The sequence below is a fragment of the Akebia trifoliata genome, chromosome 8 (assembly GCF_017979445.1).
Source record: "Akebia trifoliata isolate Shusen 1 chromosome 8, ASM1797944v1, whole genome shotgun sequence".
NCBI lineage: Eukaryota > Viridiplantae > Streptophyta > Magnoliopsida > Ranunculales > Lardizabalaceae > Akebia > Akebia trifoliata.
In genome coordinates this window covers 38,631,619-38,649,093 of record NC_141382.1, presented here as the reverse complement: position 1 = coordinate 38,649,093, position 17,475 = coordinate 38,631,619, and the positions used below count along the sequence as shown (strand labels likewise).

The window sequence follows — 17,475 nt, the reverse complement described above, 5'->3', positions numbered from 1 at the left end:
AGGGATAGGAAAATCGGGTTTAGAAGGGGCTTAAGAATATAATGGACTTATAGAGTGGGTTGTAGGAGGAAATACAAAAATAGTTATTTGTGGGTCCATAGATTTGTTTAAAGGCCTTGGGCTTTTGTCTAGAAAAAATGTGGATTTTGTATACTTGGGCCTTTGGCCCATTTGTTAACAATTTGATTTAAAAATATAAAATTTTTAAGATTTATGGAGTGGGGCCCATGTAAATTAGGGCGTCTAAATCATCAATAGAAGCTTTTATTCTCATGTGCCCATTATACTTAAGTAAGACTTTAGATACCTCAAGATATGATAAAGTACTTCCATATACTATGTGAGGAGTACGTATATTAGCTTATGACCCTAACTGCATAAGCAATATATGGACGAATGATAAAAAGGTAAATTAATCGGTCAATTAGACGCTGGAACATACCTATATTCTATAGAGGCTTACCATTTTGCTTATTAAACCTATGATTAGGTGCTTTAGGTGTAGCAACTGGTTTTGCCCCCAAATTTCCTGTCTCTTGAAGAAGATCCAACAGATACTGCCTTTGAGAAATAAATACTCCCACACGAGATCTCGCCACTTCTATATCAATAACATATTTCAAATGTCCAAGGTCCTTGATTTCAAATTCACGGGCTAAATACCTTGTCACCACAATGTTATCGACATAAACAATGAGAGTGGTCATGTTGCCTGATGTATGTTTAATAAATAGAGAGTGATATATTTCAGATTTAGTATTGCACCACTAAAACTTTCAAACCACGCCCTAGATGATTGTTTCAACCCATATAACGATTTTTTAGTTTGCATACTTTCATTTCTCTTCCTGCCACTAGGAATCCTGATGGAGGAAACATGTACACCTCTTCTTTCAAGTCACCATGAAGGAAAACATTATTCACACCAAGTTGATATAAAGGTCATATTAGATTAGCTAATACAAATAGGATAACTCTAATAAAGTTTAACTTTTCCACTTGAGCACACTTTTCCTTGTAGTAAATTTCATAGGCTTGAGTATAGCCTTTAGTAACTAATATTTCCTTATATCTTTCAACTACACTATCTGGATTATATTTCATAGTGTACATCCACTTACACCCCACAGCTACCTTTCCCTTTAGTAGATCAACTAGTTCCCAAATAGAATTTTTTTCCAAGGTTTTCAATTCATAAATGATTGCTTCCCTCCATTTTGGATATTTTAGAGTATCTGCAATAGATGAAAGAGTAGACACAAAAGCTAACGAGATAACAAACGAAATGTACAAGACGGATAATGCCTTGTACAACATAAATCGTTCAATGGGATGCTGAGTACAACCTTCGTGTGCCTTTTTGTGAGTAATAGGAAGATTAGAACTATCAACACAATGAGTATTACTAGAAGTAACATAATTATCTAGATCCAAGAACTCAGGTTGGCCTAGAGGATTATCAATTGTGGCATTTTTCTCCATGTTCTAGCAATTTCGACTGTAGACTTTAATCTCCTTCTGTTCACCAGCACACTTGTCACAAGTTATGGTAATATTATCAACAAGTAGAGATACATTAGAGGGAACTTGATGAGACATATCAAATGGAACTAGCACATACAATAGAATTTGAAGAAACCTCTATTCACTAATATTGTCACCCAAATTCTTCCCGTGAAGAGAGGTGGATCTATTTATGGTGAAATAAGGAACAAACTCTTGAAAAGTAACCAACAATGTGCAGGGGGTGATAACGTTTGTATCCTTTGAGATATGAATGATACCCCCCAAAAAAAGCACTTAAGAGTCCTAGGATCTAACTTGTATGGTTAGGACCAAAGACATGAACATAATAAGCACACCCAAAAACTTTGGGTGAGACCTAAAACAAGGGTATATTTGGTTGAAGACTGATATGGGATTTTGAAATTCAGGACATTGAGAAGGCATTCGATTAATGGGATATACAACAGTAAGAATTGCATTCAACCAATAAGATTTTTAGAACATTGTTACCAAACATAAGTAATCTAGTCACCTCAAGAAGATGGCAATTTTTCTGTTCTGCCACACCATTCTGTTGTGGTGTATGAACACATGGAGTTTGATGTTCAATCTCGATTTCAGAAAAGTATTTTTTTTAAGATCAAATGATTTTTATTTTCTTCTCTTAGTGGGCGACCACCATCTTATGAAAGATTTTGAAAATAAAGTAAACGTCATCCTTTACTTTCATAAGATATAGTCATGTCCATTGAGAATGATCATCAACAAAAGTAACAAAGTGGCGGAACCCAAAAATAAAGGTAATAGGAGAAGGTACCCAAACATCGTTATGCATAAGATCAAACAAAGAATTAATTTATTACCTCTAGAAGGAAAAAACATTATACAATGTTTGGCCAATTTACAGATTTTACAATGAAGATCTGACAAAGACACAAGAAAAAACAAGTCTGAAAATATAAGTTTTAAATATTGAAAGACACATGACCAAGGCGTGCATGCCAACACATAACATGATCTTTATTGACTTTACTACTACTACTACTAACTTGCAATGATGTTGAGACAGTGAAAGTCTTGTTGAGAAGATAAATGCCATCACTGTCACACTCAATGTCAATCGTCTTCCTCTTATCCAAGTCTTGAAACACACAATGCGAAGGAAAAAAAGTGATACAACAATTCAATGTTTTATGAGAGATCTGACTAATAACAATTTAGTAGAAAAATTGGGGACATGTAATGCTGGGGATAAGGAGAAATTTGGTGAAATGGTAATGTTCCCTATTCGGACATGACAGAAAGGGTACCATTTGCAATCCTAACTTTGTGTCTTCCAGAGCAAACATAATAACAGGTGAACATGGATGACATACTCGACATGTGTGCGGAAGCCCCACAGTCAATAATCAAGGGAAAGGTAGGAAAAGAATTGGACACGTGATGAACAGAACCAACAATACCTAACTGAGCAAAGGAAGAGGTAGTAGATGCTTGATCTAACTATGCCATGGCGTAACGGAGTTGTTCTAGTAATTCATTGGGAATAGTGAACATATATTTAGAGGAAGGTTATGATGGAACTCCTACTCCCAATGTAGGATTATCCATAGTAGCATTATGAGTTGTAGAAGGTCATGACCAATTAAACTTCTATATGCAACCAACCAAATCCCAATACTTCTTGTTTGTATGTCATTTCTTGCTACAATGCTCACATTTGAGATTATCCCAATCACTTGAACTCGTGTTTCCTTTGTCACTAAATTTCTATCCCCCATGAAATCCATGCAAATCTTTCAGTGGTAGGAACCTGATTCATAGCGAGTCTTCTACTCTCATCGATTTGGACATAGGAGTATACTTGATTAAGGGTTGGTAGGTCATCCCGATTTAGGATCTGAACACAAGCCAACTCAAACTCTAAATTAAATCCTGCAAGAAACTCAAATATCCTGTTCTATACCACTAACTTCTTATATTATTTTCCATCTTCATGACACATAGGCTAGAACATATGGTAATGGTCTGACTCCTCCTACATTCTATTAAGAGAAGTAAAGTACTCAGCCAAGGTACTCTTCCCCTAATGCGGATGGGATATCTTCTGTCACAACTTATAAACTCATTGAATGCATTTCTATTGAGAATGTGTTTGGGCTGCACACTCCCAAATCTCCTCAGTTGCCTAAGGAATAAGAAACCACGACATGATAATGAGGTTTTCAGTTTCCCACTTATCATAAAGAAACTCAAATACCCTTCTAGTGATATATCCTAGTTTGCTTCTGCCTCCAATATACATTTTTCCCTATTATGACCATTCTAAGTAGTTTTTCCCATCCAATCTAACTGTAGTAATCATCATATTTGTATTTTCCAAGGGAACATATGATCGATTTATAGAGTTGGAAGTACCAGACATGGCCTCTTAACTTTGGAAAGTTTCCATCCACTATGGAGTTGCAGAACCCAATAATACAAACTAGGACAAAAGAACCTCAAATTAGTATCTATTTTGGACAAAAGAATATAAAAATTAGCCATATCAGATTTACTAGGACTTGTTTTACATGAAACAGTCCAAAAATCAGCCACACAAAAATTATGGATTCTAAAACCCAAAAACAATAACCAAAATAGAAGAGGGGGTTTTCTAGCCATAGAAAAAAAAACCCATATTACAACTTTTTAGACTGCTGACTTCAGTAGTACATATGCTGATGTCAGCAGTATGACAACCTCTTTAGTGGTTTTTTCTGTCGATTAATCCATTCGTATTTTGTTATGCTTTGATACTAAGTTGCCAATAATAAACCCTAAGTGATAAAAAGGTGGGGAACATGAATTTATAACATGTCTCCAGGATAGAATATTTATTTTAGGTTAACATGGGACTGATAAAAATACCCTCATACAAAATAGAAAATACTAGCAAATCCACAATATAAATTAAATGACTATTCTACCCTTACAACAAGTTGATCATGTTAACATATTATTTTTGTTAAGTACAATACATAATCAACAAACCATTTGTTTATTCATTAATGTTTGGTAGCACAATTCATTTGGACATCGACTGGATCTCACCGAAATCTCTTATAGAGTTGTCAACAATTGGCAGGTTATAATTTTCACATCAAATGAGCATATCCTATAAAGTGTGATTCCTTTCGCTATATATTAGGAAATTTGGAAAGAGAGAAACTAAAGATTCGAAAGTAAAGAAGAGGATTTCAACAACACTGTTATATACAATATTGGGGTTGGTGTTTCATTGGTAAGCGGTGATCAAGAAATGTAAAGCACCATTTGTCTAGGATATTATTTTTTCTATAGAACTTTTTTGTTAATAGTAGTTCGTAGGTCGAAGGTTTGTTTTCTATTCTTGTTATTTTTTCTCTTCCTATTTTCATTTCATCGTGTTTTCGAAAGTAGGTTTGTTGCTGAGCATCTCGACAATGGTTTGATATTGACCCATGGGCCTCATAGCTCCATAATTGAAATAGACACACTACTTATAGATTACCTAGTATTGATTGCACTTTACCACTTAAACTATTCTCTTTGCATTCTATTGGTATGACTGCACTAATCAAAGTTGCAGTCTTTTTTAGTAAGCTCAAACTATTCTAAAAATAGTTTACATTATTTGGAAGTTGCATAGATTCTTCCGAAACCCAATTCTTCTTCTTTTTTGTTCTTCGAGAGTAGTACAACGAAAAAAAAAGTGCGAGTTACCAAAATATATGATGAAATCATTTTATTTACTCGTCATGGCTCGCCACCACGAGTATCTCTGTTCTTTGGTCTAAATCCACTCAACTCATCTTCAATGGCAATCTCATATTATCCGATTTGTACTTAGGGGTATTTTGGTCAACTCAAAGCGAAGGTGACCATCTTCTTCTCTTCAACAACTTTAATCTCCAAATACAAAAGTTTGATAATTCTCACTCTGTTCTCTGGCAAAGTTTCGATTTTCCCTCTAATATCGTTTTAGAGAATTAAAACTTCACATCTTATATGTCTCTTCATTCTTCAAATGGGGCTTTGTCTATGAGATTAGCGGACGATTATCTCGATTTATTTTCGAAATTCAATCGAGATTCAAATTAGATTTACTGGAGATATAGAGCCATGGAAGCAAAAGCAAAAATCGTTTAAGGAGATGCTCGAATTACCACAAATGGATTTCTTGGGATGTTTCAAACAAAAAAAGCTCCTTTCAATATTCTTCCTTTTAGTAGCTACCAAACACGAATGCTATTTTTAACTCTCACAGTTAATTTTCGAAAGTTGAACTCTTTCGAATCTCCAACTCTCATGCTGAATTGGAGGTTTCCAAACACACCCTTATAAATGTGAGATTTTATATGAAGTTTATAAAAATTAAAAATTGGCATTTTTTAAAGTTGGGGTGCAATCGATGAATTTTGATCTGCAAGTAGTTATCCCAAACAGAAAAATTAACCCCACGCAACAGTTAGATGTTGGCGCCAAATATATCAGTACACGTGGCAAATAATTGCTTCCGAGGCAAGAGTTGTGAAAAGCAAATAGTTGCTCCTTCAACTTCGGCAGCAAGTTGTGTTTACGAATCAGGGCTATAAATTCTTTCAAAATGAAACTGAATCTCATTGTTTCTGAAATCTTGAGAAGAATCTTAATTTCAGTGTTTTTTTCTGCAATTTTTATTGTTGTTAATGGCGTACATTGCTCCACACAAGAGGCATTTAAAAGACACAGAGGTGTCTTCACCTACTCGTCCTTTGTTCTTTCGTCCTCGTTTACAGAGAAATCCGAATCTGAGATCAAATTTGGAGAGAAGGAATGATAAACATTCTTTGCAAGGTCGATATATAGTTTACGCTAATAATTCGATTTCTAGATGGTTTATAGTTGATTCAACTGATGATGATGATCGGCTTCTTGGTTCGATTCGACTGATGCCGATGTCATGCGACTCCATTGACTGTAGAAGAGGAGAAAAGCCAATGGTTTTATTGTCTGATCGTCCACAACATCCAGGTATGCTGGTTTCAAGTTTATTGAGAATTTGAACTATCTAGTAATCTTGATTTCAAGTGTTTTTTTTTATTTTTTTTCGAACTTGAATACCCATTTAAAAAGAGATATCTTGATTTTCAAGGTTACTTTTTTGTTTGTTTTATTGAGAATTTGAACAATCAAGATATCTTGATTTTCAAGGTTATTAATATTAACTTTCAATTTGAACATTCAATCCAAAAGAGAAGAGATGTCTTGATTTCTAGTTTATTGAGAATTTGAACAATCAAGATATCTTGATTTCAAGTTTTTTATTATTAACTTTCAATTTGAACATTCAATCCAAAAGAGAAGAGATGTCTTGATTTATAGTTTATTGAGTAGAATTATTGTCTTGGGTTTTGTAGAGATGAATGGGATCATTGGCAGCTCTGTGAAGAGTCCATGGGTTTTAATAGCAGATAAGATACAGACAGACCTACTTGCTTCTTTTCAATCTGTGAGGAATGAAGGGTCTGAGGAAGTAAAGCCTTCTCTTGTAGCTAGATTTGGTAAAATTCTCTTTCATGGGTAAGAACTAATTTCTCTTTGCTACATTCTCATTCCAATTTATAGAGTACCTCCCTACCTGGATTTCATGGAAGATATTTTATGTCTTGGAAAGTAAATGAAAAGTCTATTTACTTGATCAAGGGACTATTATATATGATTCTAGAACCCCAAAAATTATAAAGCAATAAATTTATACAATAACAGCTAAGGGTTAGGGTTTTGGGAAACTGGAACCACAAGTTGATTACTAGTTGCACACAACAGGGGGGGGGGGGGGGGGGGTATAGGGACTTCCTTTGATACAAAATTAGGTGTGGAGAGGCAGACCGAATCCACATGATGATGATGGGGATCGGAATCCACAACTCTCACAACATTTTCCACCCTAAAATGAATCAAATCAGTGAAATGACAAGAATTACATCCAATTTATAGACTTCTCTCTAGCCTAGGTTTCCTAATTCAAAATCTAGGCAAAATAAGAAACTCCTAATGTGATTCTCCTACTTGCTAAACTTATCAAATAGAACTCCTGATTAAAATTAAAGGAACGCTAATAAATTAAGAAGATTGACACTCATTGCACCCACTTTTCCCCAAAATGCACCCCACTTGAAAAAAAATTAAAAAGATAAATGTGTCCCCTTCCTCTTTACCAAAATGCACCCCCCCCCCCTCCCCTCTTCTTCTTTTCCCCCACCCTATTCATCTTTTTCTTCTCCATCACCATCGCCACTCTCCACCCTCTCTTTTTCACCTCTTCTTCTCCTTCTTCACCACCGCCTTCTCCCTAAACCCTAAACCTTGGTTTAAACCCTAAAACCCTGATAGTGGGGTGCGGTGGTGGCAGTGAAGAAGAAGAATAAAAGGAGAGAGAGAAAGAGGGTGGTGGTGGTGTTAGTGGAGTGACGACGAAGAAGAGAAGGAGAGAGGGGGTGCATTTTGGGGAAATGGGGGAGGGATATAGGTGTATTTTATTAAGTGGGGTGCATTTTGGGGAAGGGTAGGTGCAATGAGTGCCAGTCATTAAGAAAGCTCCCATTGCCACATTAATACCCCAATTCATAAGAAACAAGTAAAGAATCCACAAACATTGTGGGGTGCTCTAAGTAAAAGTTGGTATGGCAATGGAAGCTCTTAAATTAACTAAAACGTACTTATGTGGGTTATGAGCTGATTGATAAAATCTTGAGCGGGAGCCCATTCTGTTGAATTTCCTTGCTTTGCATTTGAGTAAGGATTCATACTGATTATATGTCATAATTGGAGCAGCACGAGCTCAAGGAAAACCTTAAGTAGCTTCTATTTTTTCTGTTAGATGAAACAAACATTTCTTCAATATAATTCCCTGGAGTAAGCACTATAGCTTGTTTCCAATACTCAGCAGCTTGATCGAACCAAGCCTCTGCAATTTCAGAATATCCTATTCTTGTCAGTCAAAATAGGGGGTCATTGTTGAAAGTCAGGATATTATCCATAAGGTGAATTTTCCATCAAAAAGTTTTCTTTTAGTTCAAAATGATCAATATGTAGAATCAGAACAAGTGATTATTGAGAGAATATCCAACTTGAATTTTAAAGAGAGGGGTTGAAAACATATTATACTATTGACAATTGGCTTATAACGGATTTATCAAAGATAAGGAAAACAGCTTGGTTCTAAGCTCAAGGTTAACAATGTTGTTAAGAGTTCATCAAAGTCCCAATATCATTGTAGTAATGTACAACTTTCAAATGTCCCAATTACACAGTCACACCCATTGGTTCCTCTCCTGCTTTAACTTCTGCCGTGTCGCTTTATGATGGTTTCCGAAAACGACTATTCTTTTATGATGGAGTTTTTATATGTGCCTTTTCTTGAGTTAAACACGAAAAAAGTAGTCAGTGATATTGGCTGACCATGTTTTCCTGTTAGAAGAATACATATGCTTAAAGATCCGAGTAATTTTAGAATTCTAAAAGATTATGCTGATAAAAAGGTATTGTAAACGGAGAATTCTTTCTGACACCATCTTCATTTTTTCCTTTCCTTGAATCAAACATGGAAGTAGTAATTATTGGTATTGCACATATGGATGGCTTACAATTTTTAGATGTGAAAAGAAAGCTTATTTCTGGGATTTAAGTATAGTTTAGAATAATCATACTGATAAAGGTCGTTGGATATGGATTGATCTTTGTAAATGGTTGATCAAGTCATCTAAGCTAAACCTTGAACTGATAAGAGATGAAATAAATTTCATATTTTAGATAGAGCATATATTATCAATCAATTCTTCTAATATAATCCTGCATTTATGTGGTGTTGGATCCCTTCTATCAGCCTAGACACAACCAGCACGAGTTCAGCTGCTGAAACTGCTTTGAGCCAAGTGAAGAGATCATTTTATACAAATATTCCAGACTCATATATGAAAGCCATTCTAGGTGGAGTTGTCCCTGAAATTGGACTTGATTTTGCTGAGGAGAAAGAGTATTATCATGTGAAGGTATTTTTTTGGCTTACGACCTCTAATCACCAGCTTCATTGGTGTTAATAACTCAGCTATTTATGTTCTTGTGAAACATTTTCTTATTTCATTTAGGTGTTTGATAAATTCCTACCGGATGCAACTATTTCATGCAAATGCAGTGTAATGGAAGCTAGCGGAGAGCTTGAACTCCACAAGGTAAGTTTTTTATGCTTTTCCCCCTGATTTATATATGAATATATGTACCCGAATTAATTTTATGTTTGGATAGCTATTGTTATCATATATGTCTGTGATGCATAATAGCGGCCAAAACTTTGAGAAGGCAGTAATATTTCAGAAAATGATTGTAAAATTATAATAACAAATCTTAAAACTTATTATAACTATGAACGATCATTTGTTGGGATTGCGGGGGAGTTTCTACACTCTATGGATGCATTGTCTGGGAGGGCATCATGAGTGGATTGGTCAAGTTTAAAAAAAGGATCACTTTTAGAGTAGGAAAGGGTGACAATTCAATTGTGGGAGGATCGCTTTTGATGCAGTCAAAAATCTGAATCTTCAAAGATCAATGGTCATCTACAGCCACTATGAACAAATGCCCAGAAAAGAGGTCCAAGTTATCAAATCTCACAGGGTTTAGGCACCATTAATTCTAATTAGGCATAACTTTCTACTTAGATATCTTAATGGACAGTTGTTAGAGTGGAAAATCTTCAATTGATTTAGATCTAGACAAGAAGATGAGAAAAAGAAGATGAGAGAAGAAGATAAAGGAAGCAGAGAAGAAGAATGGGCGAAATCGGAGATCATGGGGAGGTGTTCTCATGACTTAAACATTTTTATTTATAACATAATTATTTAGAGTGACAAAAATACCCTAAACAATACTTGCATAAACATTAGAATAATAAAAAGGCTATTCTATCCTTTCAACACCCCCCTCAAGTTGGTGCATAAATGTCTACCGTGCATAAATGTTTACCATGTCCAACTTGCCTAAATAATTACAAAGCTGAATATTGTTAACTCGTTTGGTAAGAATATCTGTGAGTTGATCTTCTATCTTCACAAAAGGTGTGCATATGATTCTAGACACAATTTTCCCTATAAGAAAATGTCAATCAACCTCTATATGTTTGGTTCTGTCACATTGAACTGAGTTATGAGCAATACTGATGGTTGCTTTGTTATCACAATACAACCTCATTGGACCTTCCACAGGAAAGTCAAGCTCTTGAAGAAGAGTCCTTCGTCATAACATTTCACATACTCCATTAGCCATATACCTGAATTCTTCCTTTGCACTTGACCAGGCTACTACATGTTGCTTCTTGCTTCTTCGTGTTACTAACCAGTGACACGTTTCTTTCATGGGAATACATCTCCTGAATGGCCGCCCAAATCTGCTTAGTGTACCCAAGTACGTAACATTAGAGGAAATTGATGGTTCCATGTCGTTCCAAAGTCACCCTCACCACCAAGGAATTGTCACTTTGCCAGTCCTCATAGCGCTTGTCATGTGATTTTAGATTTCTTCTTGGCGCATAGAAATAGTCAAATAGAATGAGACTATGGTAAATAATTTGTGCCATTGAGTTTGACAAAGGTGATCTGAGCACCGACACCATTAGAAATCCCCAAATTTGCCATCGTGAAAAGAGAAAACTGAAAACACGCACAAAGATGAGAAAAAAAGTCTCAGAGATGAAAGTGTGATTGATACCCACTCTAGGTTTCGTCCTTCATTATTTATATATAAAATGGTCAAGTCGTGATGGACTTAAGCCATGTGCCCCGCAGGACATACAATGAAATGAGAACATAATAAAAGTAAGAACTCTAACAAAGCCTATTCAGTGCAAGGAACCCTTAAGCAACATAATCAAAATCATACGAGAAATGAGAGCAGAATGAACAAAATCTCCTAAAATTGGAAAGCTGAAGTAAAAATGAGTTGGGTGTTGAGTCTTGTCGTCTAAAGGTAGAAGATGATTTGGATCATGTTCTTTTGCTTTTTATTTTTATTTTTTGGGTGTATCTAAAGAAAATTAAGTTTCGTTTGGAAAAGAAGTGATAACGATTCAAAAGAACTAAAGAAATATTTTAGTAATGAAAATATTCTAGTAATGTTAATTTTTGGTCCCTGTGGCAATATAAATATTTTGGGATTCTATTCTTATAGATACATGTCGAAATGTAATGCCATGAAAAAAATTAGAAAACATTCTAAACTTATATTTTGATTTTTCCTCATATAATATCTACAAAATGTCTTATGTCAAATTTTTTCAGGAATGGCAGACTAGCTCATGTTTTTTGCAACTTAGATTAAAACGTATTTTCTGTTACACCCGTAGATTGAACTGAACCAAGTGCGTCACTTGGTAATAGATGCATCATGCCTTAACAAGGATCTAGACTTGAGGGTTATGCTTTGCCTTTTTTGGTATCTACGCATGTTCTTATATCAAATTTTAGAGGAATAACATACTAGCTTGTGTTTTTGGCAGCTTAAATTAAAACATGTTCTGTTACATCTTGTAGATCGAACTGAACCAAGTGCGTCACTTGGTAGTAGACATATCATGCCTCGACAAAGATCTAGATCTGAGGCTTATGCTGTTCACCAAGAGGACCTTGACAGCACTGACAGTGAGTCCCCTTCCCCTATGTATTTCAAGCATTTGTTTTTCATAAAATTTGTGAACCGTTAATTCTGGATATTTATGATAGTTTCGAAAATCTCATGGGATTTTCCTGAAAATTATAAAAAAACGCTAAAACTTTTGGTTTATGCAAGACAATGCCTTTTGATTTTCATAATTCTCTGACTGTAACTTATTCTTTTATTCACCATATTTTGATATTTATAATTTTATGAATAAAATTACCTAAATTTTAATTGGTAAATATGCATTTACTATTCTTTCCCCTTATGTTTAAATTTTCCTGAGGCTTCCAACTAAAAATCCAAGAAAAAAGGGTTTAATTATAAAAACTTTCCTTGCAAACTCATAACATTTGTGATTATGCTGATATACATTTTGTTCCCAGGATGATGAGAAGAATGATTTGACAAATTTAGTAAAGTCTGCAGTTATAGATCCAGATGTGAAGGGGGGGCTAAGGTGGCCTCTGGGAAAGGAGTCAAGTGATAGATACCATGTTGTCGGGGTTTGGCACACCAAAACTAAATCTTTCAAAAGTTCATCAATGAAGCTGAAGTTAAGGCATGCGGATCGATTTGATTTCAGGACTTCAATTGGTGGAGTTTCAAGGGAAGTTAATTTGAAGATGACAGATATTACCAGGGAGTTGAGGGTAAGTTTTGTTAGTTGATTACACTGTCTATATTTTGTTACTAATGCTCGTAGCTGTCCACCTATTGCATTCTTTGGGGGATTGTGAGAAAAATTGGAATATTTGGTTAATTTAGATTTTTGAACTAGTTCGCAAAGGTGGGGCCCAAACCCCTTGAATGTGTGCCACATGTGGTACAGTCAGCAAGGTTAGCTTGATTGTACAACATCTAGAATTTTCTCTAGGAGCCATCCCCATTAGGCTACTACTTGTTGCTGCAATGAACTTAAACTTTGTTGTCCTAATATAATCAGTCAGAACCTGCAATAGTTTTCCTTATCATTTAGAATTTGGCCTTTTAAGCAGTATTTCCAATATTTCTGGAAATATGCATGTCATATGGCCAAATTTTATGAAGAATTGGTAAAATTTGTATATTTTTGGGCCTATCTTATTAATCTCAAAAGAAAAAAATAATATTACTCTCAAATTATTGAAGAACACTTTTAATATTAAAATTATAGAACCATCAATTCTTCATTTTTTGTTTTTTTGTTTTTTTGTTTTTTTCGAATTTTTGAACAAACTTTTGAATGATAAATCCAAATTGCCATTACATTGGATTGCTTATTATGTCCTGGATCAACGAGTCATTTGTCCATGTATTATATTTATTTATTTATGAAATTTCCGCCTGTGTAACCTTCCCTTGTAATTTTCAGGATTGGATGGTGGAACAAAACCCCATAACTGGCATGCTTCAAGACACTTTGAAAGTTATATGGGACCACTTCTTGTGCTGTGAAGTTTCTTTTACTTGAGGACAACACTATGTATGAGTCATCTCTTTTCATCCATGTCTGTAAATAACCTTTTCTGAAGTTCATATTTCGATAGATGTCATAGGGATCTCCTTAAGTTTCTTAAAACTTCTTGTTTTGATTGAATTTAATACAATTTTCCAGTTTATTTGTCTTAGGTTTCCATAGTAAATAGTTGGTCTGTTATATAATGATATGAGGCCTACGCCTTGTTGCTATTTGTAAGGGTGTCTCTGAATGGGGATACAAGCAACTCTCTTTCGGATGAGTGGATTGGAAACGAGTAATTCATGCAAAACTTCTACATTCAAACAATATCTTATGCATTCTCATCAAGAAACACCACTCCATGGTAATGCAAGTGAAATGGTTAGTGCATAAGAGTGGTTGCTTCCTCTCATACAAATATTTGATTGATGATGGGGGGATATGAGGAATCAATATATCCCAAAAATTTCCCTCTCACAGATACTGTTTGAAAACTAATGACCAGGCCTACAATGGAGCTTAAAGAAAATTCAACCGTTGAGATTTTTGTTATCTAGATATGTATAAATCTCTGTCGTTGGATTTCTTGTTTGCACAGTTGCATGAGATCATGTGTTTTCTCACTAGTCTCCGAAACCTAGCCCCCTTTTATTTTTAATTACTGTATATTGTTAGGAGTAATTAATTATTAGTAGTAGGGGTATATGTGAAATTTTCATTTGTGTTAGACTTAATATATATATATATATATATATGGGAGCGGTTTGGCAGCCTTAAAATTTGCCAAATATTGTGCCAAACATTTTTCAAAACATGGGTTAGAAGCTTTGGAATGAGCTGATTTTTTGTGAGGATCATCTCTATGATGAGGAGATCATCCTCACCAAAAATCAGCCTATTCCAAAACTTCTAACCCCATCAAAAGTGATTTACAAAAATTGGACGGTCCACGATTCTTCAATTTGTAAACTAGGGTTAGAAATTTCAAAATGAGCTGATTTTCGAAGAGATCATCCTCACCAAAAATCAGCTCATTTTGAAATTTCTAACCCATGTTTTGAAAATGTTTGGCACAATGTTTGGCAAACTTTAGGGCTGCCGAACCGCTCCCTATATATATATATATGATTAGGATCCCTATACACATAAAGCTACACTGTGTTTTATCTTGTATGGGCAAAAAGGTTCGGAATGAGCTGATTTTTGTAGCTTTTTGCCCATATAAGACAAAAATGTTGTAGTTTTATGTGTCTAGAGATCATGACCCATATATATATATAGGGAAATGTTCAGCAACAAACATTTTGACAAACATTTTGGCAAAACATTTTTCAAAATATGGGTTAGAGGTTTTGGAATGAGCTGATTTTTGGTGAGGATGATCTCTACGGTGAGGAGATCATCATCTCCAAAAATCAGCCCATTCCAAAACTTCTAACCCATCAAAAATGTTTTACAAAAAATGGACGGTCCACGATTTTTCAACTCGTAAACATGGGGCTAGAAGTTTTGGAATGGGCTGATTTTTGGTGAGGATGATCTCCTCACCGTAGAGATCATCCTCACCAAAAATCAGCCCATTCCAAAACCTCTAACCCATGTTTTGAAAAATGTTTTGCCAAAATGTTTGTTATAATGTTTGTTGCTGAAAGGGACCCATATATATATATATATATATATATATATATGGGTAGCGATCAATGGCCAACAGTTTGGCAAACATTTTGGCAAACACATTTTTCAAAACATGGGTTAGAGGTCTTGGAATGGGCTGATTTTGGTGAGGATGATCTCTATGGTGAGGAGATCATCATCACCAAAAATCAGCCCATTCCAAAACTTCTAACCTCATCAAAAATGGTTTACAAAAAATGGACGGTTCACGATTTTTCAACTTGTAAAATGGGGCTAGAAGTTTTGGAATGAGCTGATTTTTGGTGAGAATGATCTCCTCACCGTAGAGATCATCCTCACCAAAAATCAGCCCATTCCAAGACCTCTAACCCATGTTTTGAAAAAGTGTTTGCCAAAATGTTTGCCAAACTGTTGGCCACGGATAGGGACCCTATATATATATATATATATATATATATATATATATATATATATATGGGCTGATTGTTAGGGTTGGAGTCACTTTGACTCCTCTCCACTCTTCTCCTCTCCTCAAACTCTTATTCTACATGGTATCATAACACATTGTGAAATAAGGGTTTGAGTTTTACTCTATTTTTTAATCTTTTCTTTTGTGCTTTCTCTTGATTTTGGAAAATCAGATTTCTTCTTTATCTGATTGAAGCTTACGAGTTCGTTGGTGTTTAAATCCTCTATGTAGAGGATTGTTTTTTGATTGTGGGTGTGTATATGCCCTCATGTGATCAAGTTGCAGAAGGATCTTAGTTGTTTGGTGGTGTTGTGGGTAAGTTTTGTGGCTTTTTTCGTGTAGTAGAAGGTGATTACTACTGTTTGTTTGATTTTTGGGTTGTGTGATTTCACTAGAGAGATTTTCCCCAGTATTTTGGAGATTTTTCGTTGGTCTCGACTGTATAGAATCTTCATCGGAACAATTTTCTATTAATAGAAAATCGATTAAAAAAAATTGTATTAACCGTTCCTAGAGAAAGTACACTTCTTCTGGATGAGATAGCTCATATTTTCAAACTCTTCACATGCCCATTGTCTTTGGTCTTCTCTTATCGACTGGTAAAAAGTGATCTAAAACCCTTTATTTTTCTTTCCAAAACTAACCATCTTCAACTTTTTGGATAAGATGATGATGATGATGATCATTATCATTGTCAGTATCATAATCATCGTCATCACCCCCGACATCATCATCTTATTCAAGGGGTTCAAAAATGACTATTTTGCACACAAAACAAAAAAATAAAAAACTCAAGGGATTTAGACTATTTTTCACTAGTCTATAAGAGAAGATTATGTCATATTCGTTGTGTAAAGATGTCTCTAAAAAGGATAAGAATAAATATAAAATTAAAAAAAGAAGAACTACTACAAGAAGGGCCGTTCCACTAAAGATTGGAGGATTAATATTCCAGATTTTAGAAAATCAAAGAAAAAATGGTATGATTTTGAAAAAAAACTAAATTTTATTGAAAATAATTAAAATTAAGAAAGACTTACAATTTAAGAAAACGTAGGGATAATGAATCCATCAAAATAATCTTGTTAAATATAATCTTAATATTCAAGTTCTTGACAAATAAACTCAAATCAAGAATTCAACTAAGGATCTTGACTCAGAATATTTTTTTATCAAAAACCTTTTTGAAATATATCTAATTAATTGGTTACCATTTCTTTCTTTTAACATATTTTATTGCTCAATAATCCTCTATCATGCCAAGCATCCAATATAATGGATTTTCCCCCAATAGTAACAGATCACGCCAAGCATGATTGATAAGGAGTAATAATTGAAAAATATTTAAGGTCCAAGGTTGTTAAAAATAAATTTATTAAACACTTTTAAAACACACATGCAAGAACAAAAATATTAGAATTAAACCTTATTAGTTTAATTTGGTTCCATCAATCTCCTTTGAATGAGAGATTAGTCAAGCATGATCATTGATACACAATAACAAAAATAAACAAAACATTTATCTTTATTATTTACGAACTTCTTAAAATCCTTAAACAAAATTTTCACTGTCTTCCAAAATTACAGCAAAAATAAAAATAAAACATAATGCTAAAAGATGAAAAGAAAAGTGAAAGAAGTTAAGACAGAATAATCGAAGAGAGAGCCACCAAAACATAAAGTTAAGGTCTTTTTATATAGAAAAATTAGAATT

At 34.5% G+C, this 17,475-nt stretch overlaps 1 protein-coding gene across 1 annotated transcript; it reads left to right on the top strand.

Annotated features, from left to right (window-relative positions):
• The first annotated feature begins 6,059 nt into the window (after positions 1 to 6,059).
• Positions 6,060 to 13,988, top strand: LOC147396737 (uncharacterized). The gene is made up of 7 exons (XM_086451836.1): positions 6,060 to 6,540; positions 6,927 to 7,089; positions 9,395 to 9,560; positions 9,657 to 9,740; positions 12,093 to 12,200; positions 12,603 to 12,869; positions 13,571 to 13,988. Exons 1-7 carry the CDS (start codon positions 6,216 to 6,218, stop codon positions 13,667 to 13,669), a joined length of 1,212 nt encoding a protein of 403 aa, XP_086307962.1. The 5' UTR covers positions 6,060 to 6,215; the 3' UTR covers positions 13,670 to 13,988.
• The last annotated feature ends 3,487 nt before the right edge of the window (positions 13,989 to 17,475 follow it).